The sequence below is a fragment of the Dermochelys coriacea genome, chromosome 17, assembly GCF_009764565.3.
Source record: "Dermochelys coriacea isolate rDerCor1 chromosome 17, rDerCor1.pri.v4, whole genome shotgun sequence".
NCBI lineage: Eukaryota > Metazoa > Chordata > Testudines > Dermochelyidae > Dermochelys > Dermochelys coriacea.
The window spans coordinates 13,260,433-13,278,108 of NC_050084.1; the positions used below are offsets into that span (position 1 = coordinate 13,260,433).

Here is a 17,676-nt window from a genome sequence, read left to right on the forward strand (position 1 = left end):
GGGGATCAATATGAACATCAAAAGGTGGATAAGGAATTGGTTAAAGGGGAGACTGCAATGGGTCCTATTGAAAGGCGAACTGTCAGGTTGGAGGGAGGTTACCAGTGGAGTTCCTCAGGGATCGGTTTTGGGACCAATCTTATTTAATCTTTTTATTACTGACCTTGGCACAAAAAGTGGGAGTGTGCTAATAAAGTTTGCAGATGATACAAAGCTGGGAGATATTGCCAATTCAGAGAAGGATCGGGATATTATACAGGAGGATCTGGATGACCTTGTAAACTGGAGTAATAGTAATAGGATGAAATTTAATAGTGAGAAGTGTAAGGTTATGCATTTAGGGATTAATAACAAGAATTTTAGCTATAAGTTGGGGACGCATCAATTAGAAGTAACGGAAGAGGAGAAGGACCTTGGAGTATTGGTTGATCATAGGATGACTGAGCTGCCAATGTGATATGGCTGTGAAAAAAGCTAATGCGGTTTTGGGCTGCATCAGGAGAGGCATTTCCAGTAGGGATAAGGAGGTTTTAGTACCATTTATACAAGGCACTGGTGAGACCTCACCTGGAATACTGTGTGCAGTTCTGGTCTCCCATGTTTAAAAAGGATGAATTCAAACTGGAGCAGGTACAGAGAAGGGCTACTAGGCTGATCCGAGGAATGGAAAACTTGTTTTATGAAAGGAGACTTAAGGAGCTTGGCTTGTTTAGCCTAACTAAAAGAAGGTTGAGGGGAGATATGATTGCTCTCTATAAATATATCAGAGGGATAAATACAGGAGCGGGAGAGGAATTATTTCAGCTCAGCACCAATGTGGACACAAGAACAAATGGGTATAAACTGGCCACCAGGAAGTTTAGACTTGAAATCAGACAAAGGTTTCTAACCATCAGAGGAGTGAAGTTTTGGAATAGCCTTCCAAGGAAAGCAGTGGGGGCAAAAGATCTGTCTGGTTTTAAGATTCTACTCGATAAGTTTATGGAGGAGATGGTATGATGGGATAATGGGATTTTTGGTAAGTAATTGATCTTTAAATATTCAGGGTAAATGGGACTAATCCCCCTGAGATGGGATATTAGATGGATGTGATCTGAGTTACCCAGGAAAGAATTTTCTGTAGTATCTGGCTGGTGAATCTTGCCCATATGCTCAGGGTTTAGCTGATTGCCATATTTGGGGTCGGGAAGGAATTTTCCTCAGGGCAGATAGAAGAGGCCCTGGAGGTTTTTTGCCTTCCTCTATAGCACGGGGCATGGGTGACTTGAGGGAGGCTTCTCTGCTCCTTGAAGTCTTTAAACCATGATTTGAGGACTTCATTATCTCAGACATAGGTGAGGTTTTTCATAGGAGCGGGTGGGTGAGATTCTGTGGCCTGCGCTGTGCAGGAGGTTGGACTAGATGATCAGATTGGTCCCTTCTGACCTTAGTATCTATGAATCTAGGTACTTAAGAAAAATATAAAATCTAAACTGTAAAGTGAAGTCTGTCAGTGTGAAAACTTCCATGGGGAGGGCAGGAAAAAGACAAGCCATTTTGATGTGACTTCTTAAAGGCCACAGAGTTGATGTCAAAGCCAGGATTAGAGCTAAGGAATTCCTGGGTCCCACTCGTATGCTTAAACAGAACTTTAGGGTCGGTGGAAATAACTTCTCTTTGATTTGCATGTAGGTTCAGCAGCATGACTCGGATGTGATCTACATTTGAAGTGTCTCGGAAACTTGGCAGTAATGCTTTCATCAAGAGGTGAATAGGCAGAATTTCAGAGTAATCCATTTGTCTGCCACAAAAGTTACTTAAACAAAACCACTATATACATTTAGCTACTCAATGATGTCAGCATCAAAACATGTCCTGTAATGTGTGGTGCTGCTCAGTTTCCAGACAGGCAGCATATGCCTGTAGTACTGAAAATGACAAGCATCTTTCATACAGTGGCAAATATGAAATAATATAGGAGCCAAGTTACATCATGTGTGCTTTGTGAGAACACTTTAGGAGATAAGGCATTTTAAATTTAAAGTGCTTTTTAAACTAAAGCACCACTGAAATGCAGGACCCTTTAAAGCAAAGATTAACCAACAGTCAGTGGAACACACTGGGAGGAAGCGATCTTTGGGAAAACTCCTGCTTTTATTTAAAAAAAAAAAAAAAAAAAAAGAGCATATAGGACTTTGTGTTTAAGTCTTGGCAGCTGGTGTGACACTTCTAAAGTCTGTTTCAGCATATTTGTTAGCTCACAGAACATTTTTTCACTTCTTATCCCTAAACATAAGACTGTCCGCATACTTGACTTGTATTTCTATTAGGGAAAGTTTAGCTCTTAATTCAGGATTGGACAGGCTTTTTTGGGGGTCTTAATACATCTATTATTTTGATGTCTTATGGAGATGTGAATGAATCCTTAATTTGAAGTGCTAGGCTTCTGTTTCTATATGGTTTTTGTGATTATGTAGAATACCTTCACTGCTGACAACTGTAGAAGACTCTGTATAACCTACTATCTCAGAAATTTAAGTACTAGAGACAAAGGACACCTAATGGTATCTGCTAAAGAGGGACTCGTTTCTGATGAAGACTAAACATGGTATCCAGCATCTACTTTATCAGTAGAACCAATTTGTACTTGAGGATGTTGTGCATTAAATGTGTATTTAAATGAGACCTTCATACAGACTTCTATAGAAGCGGACAATACAAAATTGTAGCTCAAGTAGGTTGAACATGCAGGACTGAGTAAAAAAAATGGATGTTAATGTTCATAAACATCTAGTCTTATAAGTTAAAAATCTAAAGTATGTTGAATAAAGTTTCAATTCCTTCTAGCTGTCAGCTTTTTAAATGTGTATGTATATATTGCTTGGATTTACTTTTAAAGGCAGAGCATGAAATACTGGAAGTTTTTCAGCTCTGAGCTCCTTTACTAGTCTTCGTCTCTACTTCCTCACTTAATTTGCTTATTCTCTAAACAGTAAGATGACAGAATTAAAAACCTCTTCATGTAGCTTTTTGAAATGTGAATTGTATCCATATTCAGGAAAACGTTGTGCAAGGAAGTGCAGGTGTTAACTGAGGCAGAGTTGAAAATCACCACATGTGATAGTCAACAATTTTAATAAAGTTTATTTTGATATTTGTCAGCCATTCTTCCTGACCCATAAATACTAAACAAACCACCTGTACATAAAAATACAAAAACATCAAAAAGGAACTCCTTCTGCAGAAAAAACCTGAAAAACTCACCCATATCTTAAAGAAGGTTTTACAGGGAGATAAACTTCCCCCACTGTCAGCAAGTTTGTGAATGGGATTCTGCTAAATTATTGCAATTTATCCTTCTCCTGCTACTCCTAAACTTGTTCTTCAGAAACTCAGCTTTATCACTTAAAAAAACCAGTTCTACTTATGGATGCAGTGATGGCTGAAGCTGCAGGCAACCTAAAACACTAGATGTGACCAATGAATTGCCCAATTAATCTCAATTGGATTAGTACTGATTAGTATCTTTGTTGCTCAACTATCTCAAATAGCACAATTAAGGGCTTAACATAGTTTGGGTAAGGCTACTTTGTCTAATGTGTGGCCATATAAGGAGACATGGCAGCAAAATCACACAGGTAATTTCAATTTTCAAAATGCTTAATGCCTAAGGAGCCCATATTCCATTGACTATCAGTGGGACTTAAGTACTTCTAAATTTATTATTGGCCTTCCCTGTAATCTGATCTGTGAACAAGCTTAGGCTGTAAGACTAAAGGGGAGGTAAATTTCTGAGAGGGGGACAGAGGGGCTTTGCTAGGTACTTGTGTTAGTATGTTTGTTGTAGTTATAAACTAAGAACATGTAGATCTTTGCAGAAAATGTATGCATCAAATCAGGCAGCTGACAACTTCATCACATGCAGCTTACCTCTAGGAGTCAGCAAGTGACCAGTGTACTTGCTCATCCTCTAAAACTAGGGGACAGAAATTGTACCAACCTACTAATGCATGTTTTGCTGCATTGTACTACTGTTACAGTAGTTGTTTAATGCCAGGCATACTATTTAAACTCCATGCTTATCCTTGAACTATCCATAGATGGTAGGCTGACTAATATCATTTACTCTTTCCCCTCTATTTTGTATTCTCTCTCAGGAAGTATGAATGCATCTCTAGGAGCTGCTTAGCTGTATTATTCATATACAATCTAGTTTGAAAAAACTGTACTGTAATTTTAGCAAGGAAATAGTTTAGTGCTATATCTTCTGCAGCAGGTGGGTTGGCAAAAAGTATGTGTGGACATCAGCAAGATATACAAAGGGTCTAAAATGAAGATACTAGAGAATTTGAAAGCATTTTGGCTTTTATCTTGGATGAGAAAAGGAACATGCATAACTTCTAGCAGTGGAAATCTGGGGAACTTGTCTATCAACGAGCAGATTCCTTGGTCTAGTCTCAGATTTATTTTAGTAGTGAATTTTTGCAGATTGTGGAAGCATAGCTTCAGCCTTACAGAAGCATAAAGGACTACGATATTTGTGCCAGATCCTATAAAATACTTTATATATTATACTTCATTAAATAGCTGAAAAGATGAATTAGGGGAACACTTTTTTCCCCTCAAGTTAGGATGTTTTGCATGTGTCCCATGAATAAAATATAGAAGAATGGTCCACTATTTGAAAATAGCAAAATTTTTCTAGCAGTAGCATGTGGCAGTCTAGGTCACACCTACTTATGTTGCCACTAAACAAGGTTAATATTATACACACTAACTCTATGCACTGTTTTAAGTGACACTTCATTTAATTCATTTGCCTGTGCATGTTTCTCCTCATACACAGTAAGCCTCTCTGGGATATATGCAGCCTTCCAGCCTGAACTAAAATTAAAGGGAGAAGGACTTGGGACCCTCAATAGCGCAGATGACCACTGATAATCAGTACCCACACCAAAACAAAGCTAGTATAGCTTTTCACTGTTAAGTCCTATAACATGATCCTTTGTGCAAATCGAACACTCAAACCCCTCTTTATTAAAAGGCACTTGTTACCCAGACAGATGCAAGTAAACGTGGAATAGAAAAATCTCAAATTGAGCAAGTGATAGCAGTTATTTGGCAGCAATAGATTGGAAAAACAAATGTAACAATGAGGTGGCTTAAGTCTGCCTCTTAGTAGTGTTTACCACAAAAGTGAGGTTGATGAAGGGTTTTATTCAAGCTTTTCATCTCCTTCTTCCACATCTTTCAAACTGAGTACTTCGAGCGAGCCTTTCCCTTTAGTCTCACACCGGATCAGTTCATCTATCTCCCTGAAGCAGCCTGGGTCAATGAGGCACACCTGAAACATTTTACATATCAATCAGTGAAGATTTTCACCTATACCCTTTCCTTTTCTCCAATGGCATTTTAATATACAGAGATAACTGACCCACTAGACAAGAAGAAAACTTTTCCACATTCCTAAAAGCCTATATATTTAATCGATCCACAGGGATCCATTTTTTTTTTTTTGAGGAAGTTTTGCAGCTCCACCTGCTCATGCTTGACTTGCTGATAATGCAGCAGTGAAATTGCAGAAGCAGCCCAGTCTGTTGTAAGTATCCCAATGTATTACTAATTACACATCTGGGTTTATTATTTGGTGGAATACCTTTTAAATAGATTACAGTACTGTCAGAACTGAATTGCAGTAAGATACAGTGCAAAACATGTGCCATAAGACAAAATTTAACATCCTAACATATAGGGGACTGGCACAATGAGGAAGTTAAAACATATCACTTGCTAAAAGTTGCTGCATTGTACTTTTCAAAGTTTGAGCAGCAATTCTACAACAAATATGGGTACAGGAAGATAACGGAGTTATGCCTGCTGGTGAAGAACTCTCATTCCTCAAGCAAGTGTTCTGATAGTCCTGAGCCTTGCAAGGCTTGAAACCAGTCACTAAGACCATGAAGAATTAAAATACCAAAACAAAACCCAAACACTTAAATTAAGCATCTCTGATTAATTCAATTTCAGCCCTTTAGTGCAATTTCAGCTAACCCAAACACAGGTTTTACATGTAGCCTTCAAAAGAAGGGAACTAAATGTAGACAAATTAACTATGGAAACTAGATTCTTACAATTTCTAACTGCTCATCGAAGTCTTCACTCTCTATAACTTTGATCAGTGGTTTGAGTTTCTCTTTTAGCTTCTTGCCCTCTTTTGCTGGGAGAATAAACCGCAGCCTCATGTGAGCCCGCTCAATCTGCATAGTCTCCTTTAACTGTCTGATCACTTCCAAAGCCTGCAAAAGAAATTAACTACAAATGAAATTCACTTATACTCATTTGTTATTTACATAGCACCACATCCCACACTCAGGTTGAGCATTATTTACAACAGCTTATAGATACTCCAGAAACATTCCTTGGTACCATTCACTGGAATTCTCCAGGAATATGTTTTGTATATTATAATCAGAACTGATTAACATGAAAAGGCAGATCTTCTTAATAAAGTATTGCTGGCATTGGACTTAAGGTGTCAGAAAAGCTGGAAATGTTAAATAAGGTGGTTATATCAAAACTATAAAACCCAGGACATTCAAAATTAAGGATAAACACACTGTCCCACTGAACAAGACGTAAGAAGAGAGCATGAGCGTTGAGTATTCTTGCTTTTGTTTTACACCCAACGTTGCTGCTGTTTTAATAATCTGTAGTTTGTTTCCCTTTCCCTGTTTCATGGGCAGATACAGACCAAATTACAAAGTTTCAGAACATGTGTGTTTCTTTCTGACATTCAGCTCCTATGCCACCTCTGTGTCAAACAATGCTTACTTACCATCCTTAGATTTAGGCTCAAATGACTCCTGTGGATGTTAATAAGGAAACTGCATACAAAAATTATTCTAAGTTTAAACAGAATTTTTGGGGAGTGATACTGACCTGCTGTTTGGTACTCTTGTTTGGTTTAACAGAATAGTGGATATCCTTCATGGCTCTTTCAATAAGGATTACTGTGTATGGCCTCTTTGTTTCAGGATTCACACATTTCTCAGCAACAATAGTTGCAATATCTCTAAACATCTGCTCCAATTGTGTGTGTCGCTCTTTGTCAGATACCTGCAACTCCCCTTTTGTTAAAATCTAGACGTGATTAATCAAGAATGAAAAATTCTATTAAATAGTAATAATACATTTTTGACTGAAGAATAAAAGTCCTAGCTCTGGGAAAGTTATTGATTTGTTTTCAAAGTAACAGTCACACACACACATACCATGTGTATATTATATATAAAAAATAGTGTATATATATTTAACTTGACTAGGTTATTCTGCAGCACGTCAAGTACAACACCAGAATTTTTTCATAATACAAAAAAAACCCCTAATGCAAAAGCATAATGCTTGTCTCATCAAACTATAAAAAAGAAACTAGTCTTTTTAAGATAAGGGTCAAATCCTACAAGTGAAGTTAACAGTTTATATACATGTACCAACAAGGGGACCAAAAAAAAAAAAAAGTTTATCTTGAACACTGAAACGATTTCAAAATAAACAGCATTACTGAATATCTTGTTTGATTAAAAATGCAGATTAACTATTCACCCCCACTCATTCCTATTACATTATAAATATACCGATATAACTAAAAAAATCCTTTGGATCAAAACACATGTGAAAGAAAACTTTATCACGTCTCTTCCTCCATCCCTATCTTCCAGTAGAAATTGGTCTAAAGTTCTTTGGGACGGGAACCTTGTTTCTGACATGTATGTATGTATGTATGTGTCTGAGGCTAGGGTACCAATTAGTGGAAGCTGGGAACTTGAGTGTGGGCAGCTGTTGGACTTTCTCACCAGGAGGAAGGACATGTATGTAGGGCAATGCAGCCTAATGACACTATGTAAGAAATGCAAGTGGTCAAAACTCTGTTTTATAAATCTCTCACTGGAAAGATCAGGTATCAAGAAGAATGCCCCTTCCCTCCCCACCGGGAAGCTGGTTCAGTAGTGACTGAAACAGAAACGTATCCTTGACTGAATCAGCAACACACCTGCTATAGCAACTAGGCATTGCACAGACATCCCCTGTCAGTCTACTGATCTGATATGACCCTGCTTCGCTCACAAGATCTGTGAGGAATACACGACAAGCACAAAGTGGTGCTGAAGACCACAAATTTAAAGCACTTTATTTCCAAAGAGAAGGAAAAGAATGTGTTTACCCAAAACTGTGATCAATAATACAAAAAACCCACCATGTAATATACTAAAAAAGTCATTAAACTCTAATAGCATCAATTGACAGATGGAGATTCAGTTAGCTAAATTTTAATGGAGGAAGGCTAGAATCTTCTGTGATTCACAATAAGGTGTGTTAACTCTATGCTTTCATGTATGGAGGACCTACCATCTTGCAGATTTCTGTTTGGTCATCAGTTCCAAAAGCTTTGAGGAGATCTTCCTTCTTTGCAACTTGACCTTTAGAGACGTTTACAAATACCGTGTTGGTCTGTAGAACTTCATCAATGTCTTTTTCACTGGTAAATAACAATAGTATTCACAATCAGAAAACATGTGCAAGCATAGTATTAACTAGCAGGGAGTAGTCTTGTGGCTGCTACTCTGTGTCTGAGGCTAGGGCACCAACTAGTGGAAGCTGGGAACTTGAGTGTGGGCAGCTGTTGGACTTTCTCACCACGAGGAATGTTGTTCGGGGCCCTCGGTAAACCTAACTGTATCTAACACAACATGGAGATTCCTTTTGTAGCTTTATGGATGGTTAATTCATTACTAACTTCTTAAGAGGACACCAGCAAGTGACTTAAATGAGAACCAAATTTCCTTTCTAGATTTTAATAACCAACGTGGTAATAGTAAAGGAAAGAATTTTAACATCCAATTTATTTCTCCTCTAGTTTATACTGCTTGTTTACTTTCATCACTTCTTGCAGCTGGGACCATGAAAATCAGTTAAGTCTGTCATTTTGGTTCTCAATGCTGAAACATTTGCGTTGCATGCACTGCAGAATGTTTTTGTTTACAGAGAACTATTTTCACTGGAATTTTAAAAAAATGTCAATATTGATTATAAGAGCTGGTTTTCACAAAAAAAAAATTAGATGCTGGGGTTAAGCAATGTCTAGTTAAGTCTGTGCAGTCATTTATGTCCCGTTAGGACTCCAAATATGACATATAAAATATTAATTTTGTGGGACTAGTCTTTGATGTTTTTTGAAGTTAAACCCTTACCTATTTAGAGAAGCTAAAGAAAAAACATGGTTGAGACAATGAAATATAAAAGACTCTCAATAGAGTCTCAAATATAAAAAACAAACAAACATTACGCTGATGGGGTTAATGTAAGTCCCAGAGAAAAAGACAATCAAAATAGGAGTTTTGGATTCATAGTTACTGCGGGGACAGGTATTTATTTTCAAACCGCTGTTGCCTCTTCAACATTACTGGTGCAGAAACATAAACCAAGCACTGCCAACTGCAAGCCTCAGTACAAACATTGCAACAAACAAAAGAGATCAATATTTTCCAAATAAGAGCAGTCAAAACTGGCAGTGGCAACAGAGAGTATTTCTAAATCCTGAAGTAAAACAACATTCACAAGAAGAAGAGAAGGAGCAACAGGTTCAAAGCAGGAACACTTCCTCATGCAGCAGATAGGACAATATTTAGAAAAGTTAAGGCAAATAAACTAAAGGTGTGAAGATACCTTCAAAGGGTGAGGAAGGATTCAAGGAGGATCCAGGAGACTATGCTGGCGTAACCCCATGGCATACATGCAGCCTATGCCAACAGAAGGGTTTTTCCCCCCCCCATCAATGAAGGAACACCACTTTCCCAGTTGACAGTAGCTAGGTTGATAGATGCATTCTTCCCTTGACAAAACTGCAGCACTCAAGGGTGTGTTTTTTCACACCCCTGACTGATGTAGCTACCTCAGCCTAACTTTTAAGGCTATGGCTATACTTGAGAGTGCTGCTGTAAACTCTCTAGTTCAGCTGCTCTAAGCAGACAGGAGAGACCTCTCCCATGGACTTAATTAATCCACCCCAACAAGCGGCGGCAGCTATGTCAGAGAGAAAAACTCTCCCACCGACATAGTGCTGTCCACACCAGTGCTTAGCTCCATGCAACTTATGTCACTCAGGGGCTGACTTATACCAACATAAGTGGTAATGCAGACATAGCCCGAGCGCAGGTCACACTTAGTTACAGGAAACTAAGGCCATGTTTACTCCTGAATGAGAGCATCTACATGCTTTGACTTATGTGCATGGACTCCACGCCTCTAACGGATTCATCTTCAAGTTCCAGAGAACCCCCATGTAGACAAAAAGAAAAGGAGGACTTGCGGCACCTTAGAGACTAACAAAATTGGTGCCCCAAGTCCTCCTTTTCTTTTTACGAATACAGACTAACACGGCTGCTACTCTGAAACCCATGTAGACAGAATCAGTGTTTTCAGACCCGCCTCAGTAACGCAGGGCAGGGCCGACTCCTAGCTTCCCTGCGTGCTGCGAACCCCTCCCCCACGGCCTGGGTGGGAATCGCCCCTGGAGTCGGATGAGGGCAGGTTACCCCCGCTCTGTAAGCTTGGCATCAGCTGGAGGAGTAGGGTACGGGTGAGCCAGACCAGCCGGGGGAAGGGCCTGACCTGCTCCATTTCACTAGGAGCTGGATGTTGGCAGGCAGCCCTTCAGATAAGGCGCTTCCCAGCTCGGCCTGGGGCATCCATCCCCCTCCGCCCCAGATATCCGAGTCTCCTCCCCTCCAGAAACCCCCTAGCGAGGGGGGGGTCCCACCTCAAACGTCCCCAGCCCTCACCCGCCTCCTGGCCCTGCACCCACACCGGACTCCCCTCCTCCCCAGCCGCCCTGCCCCTGCCTCAGACCTCCCCCCCACAACCCTGCACCCCCCGCCCGGGCCTGTACTCACGCCCCGCTCCGCCAGCCCATGACTTTGTTGCGGTAGCAGGCGATCTCGAAGCGCTTCCCGGCGCGCCGGGTGCGCACCACGGCCACGTTGGTGAGGCGGATCTGGTTGGTGGGGGTGAAGATGGACATGGCGGCGCAGGGAGCCCGGGGCCCGTCAGGCGGCGGAGACGAGGGTGGAAGCCTGTCAACCCGCAGCGCTGCGCCACTAGCGCTAGCTGCCGCCCCCTCTTGGGACGTCGGCGCAGCTCCGGAAACAGGCGGCTCGAGGGGCCGCCGAAAGGCGTCCGGGGCGGGAAACGCAGCCCGCGAATCAAGGGTTCCGGGGCAGCGGCCGCACAGGGAGAAGAGCGCGCGGTGGGGGGGGGGGTGTGCGCGCGCGCGCGCATGCGCGTTACTTCTCCTCGCGCCTGGGGTCAGTTCCCCCCTTCCCAGGGGCCCGGTCTTCCCGGGGGCGGGAGGGCGCCAGGCCACGGCTCCCGGGCGCGGGGCTCTCACAGCGCCGCGGCACCCTGGCGGGGGGGGAGGGGTCTGACCGCGCCTGCCCGCCCGCCCGCCCGCCCCGGCGCCCGGGAGAGGGGCGGTTTGAAAGCAGTGCCCCGAGCCGGCCCCGCCGTGCACGGTTCCCCTGAGGCAGCCCCGTGGCTGCCCACGGACCGAGGGGGCAGGACACTGCCTGTCAGGGAGTGTCATCCCGCCATGGGCCCTTCGTGACACCGGGCCACCCCCCTGAGCCCCACACCAGACCCCCAGCGGACCCCACCGCCGTGATTATGCATGGTTGTGACCGGAGCACCGTCAACGGACGGGGGGCTGCGGAGGAGGCGGAGAGACAGGCCCCGCCGGAGGAGCGTACACCCAAGCAACCCGCGCGCCCATCACCGTGTCCTCTGGGCCGCGTGCCTCCCTTCTCTGGGGCATGGATGCCCGTGGCTCCTGGGTGGGGTTCATCGACCGCAGTGACGCGCTCCAGGGGGCCGGCTGGCGTGGGGGAGGGTGTTCCCGTGGTTGTGTAGGAGACGGGGGGGGAGGGGGTGAGAGTGGCTTGACTGTGTGTGGTTTTGTAGCACGGCGTGTTTCCCGGGCGGGCTGAGCTTCTGCCTGTCTCTCTGCGCTTCGGTGTGTTTCTGCGACTGTTCGTGGTATTCGGTTTCTGTGCGACCGCGTGTGTGGGGTGTGTGGAGGATCGGCTGCTCCCCGCCCCCCGGGATTGTCGTTACTGTATTATTTTAGTATCCCATGTCTCTAGCCCGGAGAAGTGGCACTGCCAATCTGATGGTTTTGCGTACGAGAGATTGTTTTTCTATGACTTGTGGCACCTTAGAGACTAACAAATTTATTAGAGCATAAGCTTTCGTGAGCTACAGCTCACTTCATCGGATGCATTTGGTGGAAAAAAAGTTGTAGCTCACGAAAGCTTATGCTCTAATAAATTTGTTAGTCTCTAAGGTGCCACAAGTACTCCTTTTCTTTTTTGCGAATACAGACTAACACGGCTGCTACGCTGAAACCTTTTTCTATGACTGTAAATGTTTAGAGTGTTTGTGATCGCGTGTGTTTTTGTTTTCTAGGCAGGAAGAAAACACTGCCACACCAGCCCTGAGCTCTGTGTAGCTCTCTTTTCATCAGTAGCAATCTATAGAGTGAAGTGGGGAGGAAGGAGGAAAAAACCTCCCAGCATCCCTCTGCAAACAGCATGGCTGCCCCCAGCAGCTCCTGGGGATTTCTCTGTCTCAGTTAAGTTTGTTACCTAAGAGGTCGAAGAGTAGCTGCAAATTGCCACATCGCTCTCTGGAATGCTGAATTTTTGGCTGGTGTTTCAGGTCTTAATTATGCCGGCTGCTTGTGCTGATGTTCATGCCATGGGTAAGTACTTTTGTGTGGAAAGACCTGGTGAGATTGTTGTGGCTAGTGCCCTGACAGAGGACATATTTCCTATTAAACTGAAATGATACTGATTTAGCCATCGCACATCAGGAATAGCCTGTTATCCTGCTACTCCCAGCAAGGTGGGAACAGGCTCACTCACTTGCCGCTTTTAGTTCTGAGTGCGTTATACACTCAGTTGCTTATTCTTTTAAAAAGGTGTCAAATTAGTGCCAAACCTGGAAGGGGTGACCCTTGTGACCAATATCTTAAAACCTTAGGCTGCTGGGACTGCCCGAGTGCAGGTTGGCTTTACAGTTAGAAATAAGATTGGAACATGTCTCTGGTGGAAACACCCAAAGTGAAATCTATTGGTATCAGAGAAATGTAGGAAACAATAATATGAAGGTAACCCTGAATTACTGCTGCACCCTTCTCCGCTGGTGCCCCTGGGGTAAACACCTCTGAGCCAGCTAATAGCCTTGGCTTTTGGGTGTTAATTTCCAGCCAGGGTTCAAGGGTGTTAATTACAGGCAGCTGAGTGTATCTAAACTCCACAAAGGAAAGGTGTGTGTGACTGGGAGTAGTGAGGAATGGGAGGGGCTATCTTTGGGGTTATGAGTTTGCTGCATGGGAGGAGAGTAATTAGAGATTTTGGCCAGATTGAATTAGAAACTGTTGCAATAAAACCTTGACCCAGAGGATTATTTGGATTCAAAGCTGAGCTAATAAACCTTTTTGTTTGAAGTGTTACCCTCTCTGGCCTTGCTCCAGTGGGTAAGTGACATTATCCCCATTTTACAAAGAGGGGGAATGAGAGCAGAGAGGTTGAGAAGGAGACTTGTTACGGATGAAATACCAAGCCACTGGTAGAGCAGGGAATAGTATGCAGGTCTCCAGTCTTCTAGGAAAATTTATGTTTTTTTAGATATCCCTTTTACCAAAAAGGCATTTTTGTTGCAAGGAAGGCTAGGCTAAGTTTTTATTTGCCTGGTTCTCCTGGTTTGGTTGTGGACCTTGGAAACTAGTTTATTAACTGAGCTGATTCTAAGGGGCTTGTTTAGATTAGGGCAACTTGCAATTGTGAGATTACATCTGTGTAGTCACACTGGTGCAAATTTCCATCTAGACAAGCCTTTTGGGTTTTTGCTGCTTCAAGAATATTGGAAAACGTCTGTTGCTCACAGACATTTTCACAAACATTTTCTGGTCTCCAGCATTGTCTGTACTACATCTCTGGCCTCTGACATGCAGCTGCTTGTAGGGCTGGCTCTGGTTACCAACTGCTATCTCAGTGACTCCTCATTTCTTTCCTTTCAAGTAGCTCATTCTGATTGAAATGCTAGGCAAAGCTGGCCATCCTGTGGAATTGGGGCAATGAATTAACAAGTGAGCTGACAAACAGTGTGAGAAGTCTTATGACTATTCCCAATGGAGGTTGCTGAGAAAACCAAATATTTTGCATTCAGCTTCCAAGAAACTTTCCTTTCCCTTACTTGCACTCTTTTGTGGGATAGCAGACCTGATCTCAGACCCCAGTACCTATTAGAGTCATGACATTGGAGCCCAGTTAGGAGCATGAGAAGTAATAATATGAATGCTCAATCCCTGCTCTTCAGAAAGAGAATTAATTTAATGAGTTAGTGTTATTTTGTTAGCTTGTGATCTTTAAGCCTTTGAACATTTTGCACATAAAGTAAAGACAGAGAATGGGGAAGTAGTACTGTTTACTACAGTGTAACGTATATTGCTCTTAATAGTATACTTTAAAAGCTAATTATGTTTTTAAATAAAAATCTTGTATAATGCTGATAAAGTATGTTCAGTTTAATCAAAATATTAAGCATGTCTTGATACACAGTTTATTAAAACTTGTATAATTTGAGCAGTTTGTAATGGTTCTAATCCTGCACTGAGCTCTTCGAAGTCAGCAGAGTTCTATATAGGTGCAAGGTTTCGCATTCATTGGATTTGTTGCAAGACTGAGGCCAATGAGATGAAGTTTGGCTTTTGCATTAAGACTGTATTAATTCTTAAGAGTCTATAATGGCACAAGTATCAGAGGGGTAGCCGTGTTAGTCTGTATCCACAAAAACAGCGAGGAGTCTGGGGGCACCTTAAAGACTAACAGATTTATTTTGGGCATAAGAATAAGCTTCTTTAGATGCATCTGCAGAGGTTTTCTTACCCACGAAAGCTTATGCCCAAATAAATCTGTTAGCCTTTAAGGTGCCAGTGGACTCCTCGTTTTTTTTATAATGGCATAGAACATGTTTAAGACTAAGTGCACCAGAGCTATGCTATTGAAACTTAGGATGTCATGTAACAGTCCAAGGCTTTGGCCTGTATATGAGCATGTAGTTATGCTTGGCCTATGCAGCAGTGTTTTAGTGGGTGAAAGGCCAGCTAGTCCCTAATTCATTTATAATGGTTGTGTCCATAGTCAAAAGCCATTTCAATTTCTGCCTATCATTGCATGATCTGGAGACTGAGAATAGTTAAGATCATGAGACTGGTAGATGCTGTGTGTGTGTGTGTGTGTGTTGCTTTTTTAAAATGGTTGATGAAGGAAACTGCTGCTGCTTTTGCTGAGTTGGAAGAGGGCAGTCATGATTTATTCTCATTTTAGATGCATCAGTGGATACATGGAGCTTCTTCTACACTCATCTGATGTCCTTATGGTTAAACAGGTTTTACATCTACTCTTGTGCAGCTTTTGGCATCGGTATTTGGATCTGCTTTCAGTTCATTGCCACCAAAGCCAAAAAGCAGGTAAGTGAGACTTCACAATTCTAGCATTTATATTCTTTCAACTGGAAGTATCCCAGAGTGTTACAACAGTAATCCTTTGATTACTACTGAAATGTATCCCCCTTTGATGTGGGAATGTGGCATTTCATTTCAGTGTAGTCCACTCTAGGCCATGTGCAAGTTCTAACTTCTTAAAGTTTAAATGTGGTTTGGCATACTCGAAAATCATAGTACTTGAAGTGTGTTAGAAATATATCAAAAGTATACCTGCTGAATATTTTACTGCCTTGTAACTGACATGTGAACTGATCTCACACAATCGCCTCTGTTTATTATGTGAAGAAGATTTGACATTCTGGACGGGGCCAGCACTTTTTCAAATGTAGAATCCTGTCTCTGCTAGCTGCTTACACCTGATGTTTTAGAAGCAAGTCCTGTTCCCATTGAAGTTAATGATAAAAGTTCCATGATTTCACTAGGAGCAGGATTATGCCATTCAAGTGGGTAAAAACTCCCTAATAAAATATTCAGTTGTGTATGTGGGTGAAGTGTGTAGGTATGTGGGATGGGAGGAAGGCATGTCTTCAGACACCTGCTGTGATCAAGTCACTCCCTATAGTCTGAGATAAGATTACAGAAACATGGCTTATTTAAATGAGAGGATGCTAGTTTGATTGTTTTTATGGGCCAGTTGTAACTCTAAAAACGATCACTGCTATATTTGCTAGCGCTCACTAACCTAATGCTGCAGATCTGACTAGGTGGTTTGCATTTTATGTGAAAACTAGTTTAAGATGAGTTTGAAAGGGGTAAGATTGGGATACTACAATTGTTTTGTAGGATGAAAAATCCACCCAGAAGCTAACTCCATCTAAAGTAACACAAGATGTGCTAATAAATGGATATACAATGCCAAAGACGAAGGAGGTTTATGTTGCTGGGGTGAAAGTTTTCTATGGCTCTCAGACTGGCACTGCTAAGGTAAAAGTAATTTTATTCTGCTTGGACAAAGTTAATTCAAAACGTTATTGAAGCGTAACTTTGGCTTGCAAACAGTGCATTGTGCAAAAACTTGAAAGTGAAATTGTCTAGGTTTTTGTTGTCCAATACAATGAAAAAAGTGAAGAGGAAATTAGATTTTAAATAATTATTCATCTTGAAAAATCTCAGGGTTGTTACATGAACCTTTTAAAATATACTCTATTAATCTGTTGGTGTCACTTTAAACTCCCCTTGTGTGGAGAGATGCTCCTTTATAATGTTTCTCTGACAAAGACAAAAACTGATTAAAGTTGAGTGATTTTTGTGTATCTGTAGAAATACTCACTTTTTCCAAAACAAAATGCGCTTCACTTTTAAAAAAAGAAAATGTGTGTTTTATAGTTGTCTTTGTTCTATTTCTGTACATGATAGCCATATGAAATATCAGCTTCTTGTTAAAAGGTTTGTGAGTTTCTAACGCCCTCTCATGAATTTCTTTGACTCTTCCTTCGGTTGGGTTATTGCAGATAAAGCCTTTCCATGTCTCTCTCTCCAGGGATTTGCAACAATTCTTGCTGAAGCTATTGTCTCCCTTAATTTGCCTGCAGAAATCATTAACATGAGAAACTATGATCCAGATGATTGTCTAGCTGAAGAGGTTAGTATTTTTCTTTCTTCCCCTTCCTAGACAGGTTAAATATATAAATGTAACAATTCCCTGGGTCTGTTGAGAGGTCTTGTCTCTTCTGCATCTCCCTGCAGACCTCCCCTAGTTCTGCAAATCCCACAAGACTTGTGTTGAAGAGTGCATCTTTGGGGTAAATGGGAACCTTCAATGCTGGGCTTCTTACAGCCTAAAACACCACCTTGAAATAATTTAATATTTGCCCTTATTTGACGTCAACTTGCTATTTCTTTTCTAAGAGGAGGTAGAATGATAGTCTCTGTCTGGAACACAGACCTATGATCCTGGGAGATCTGAGTTCTTTTCTTGGTTCTGCTGCAAGCTTTCTCAGTAAGATAGAGATATTCCTCAAGTCCTTGCCTCAGTGTACTGTCTGGGAGTAGTAATAGTTCATCCCTACTTCACTGGAGTGTTGAGATTTATTTAGTTAATGTTCATAAAGTTCCTTTAGATCTTTGAATGGAAATGC

At 41.9% G+C, this 17,676-nt stretch overlaps 3 protein-coding genes across 9 annotated transcripts in view; 2 read left to right on the forward strand and 1 right to left on the reverse strand.

Annotated features, from left to right (window-relative positions):
• The window catches only part of LOC119844695 (merlin-like), a 35,515-nt gene extending 32,690 nt beyond the window's left edge, over positions 1-2,825 (forward strand). The window contains exon 18 of the mRNA XM_038375906.2: positions 1,672-2,825. Coding sequence (XP_038231834.1) covers positions 1,672-1,707 — 36 coding nt within the window. The 3' untranslated portion in view covers positions 1,708-2,825. The remainder of the gene's footprint in view (positions 1-1,671) is intronic.
• Positions 2,826-3,093: 268 nt separating this feature from the next.
• SBDS (SBDS ribosome maturation factor) lies at positions 3,094-11,617 on the reverse strand. The gene is made up of 5 exons (XM_038375909.2): positions 10,929-11,617; positions 8,386-8,515; positions 6,919-7,119; positions 6,111-6,275; positions 3,094-5,323 (listed from the first exon to the last, which is right to left on the reverse strand). Exons 1-5 carry the CDS (start codon positions 11,615-11,617, stop codon positions 5,195-5,197), a joined length of 1,314 nt encoding a protein of 437 aa, XP_038231837.2. The 3' UTR covers positions 3,094-5,194.
• The window catches only part of LOC119844693 (S-adenosyl-L-methionine-dependent tRNA 4-demethylwyosine synthase TYW1-like), a 123,173-nt gene continuing 116,685 nt past the window's right edge, over positions 11,189-17,676 (forward strand). For 3 of the 7 annotated variants that reach the window (XR_006276222.1, XM_043499421.1, XM_043499425.1), the window contains exons 1-5: positions 11,818-11,958; positions 12,500-12,790; positions 15,420-15,562; positions 16,382-16,522; positions 17,079-17,180. Coding sequence is in view for 6 of the 7 variants with exons in the window: in XM_043499421.1 (XP_043355356.1) it covers positions 12,721-12,790; positions 15,420-15,562; positions 16,382-16,522; positions 17,079-17,180 (456 nt within the window). In the remaining variant the exon portion in view is untranslated. Of the gene's footprint in view, positions 11,340-11,727; positions 12,044-12,495; positions 12,791-15,419; positions 15,563-16,381; positions 16,523-17,078; positions 17,181-17,676 lie in introns of those variants that run through there. The other 4 variants (XM_043499423.1, XM_043499422.1, XM_038375900.2 and 1 more) reach the window with 4 other exon arrangements.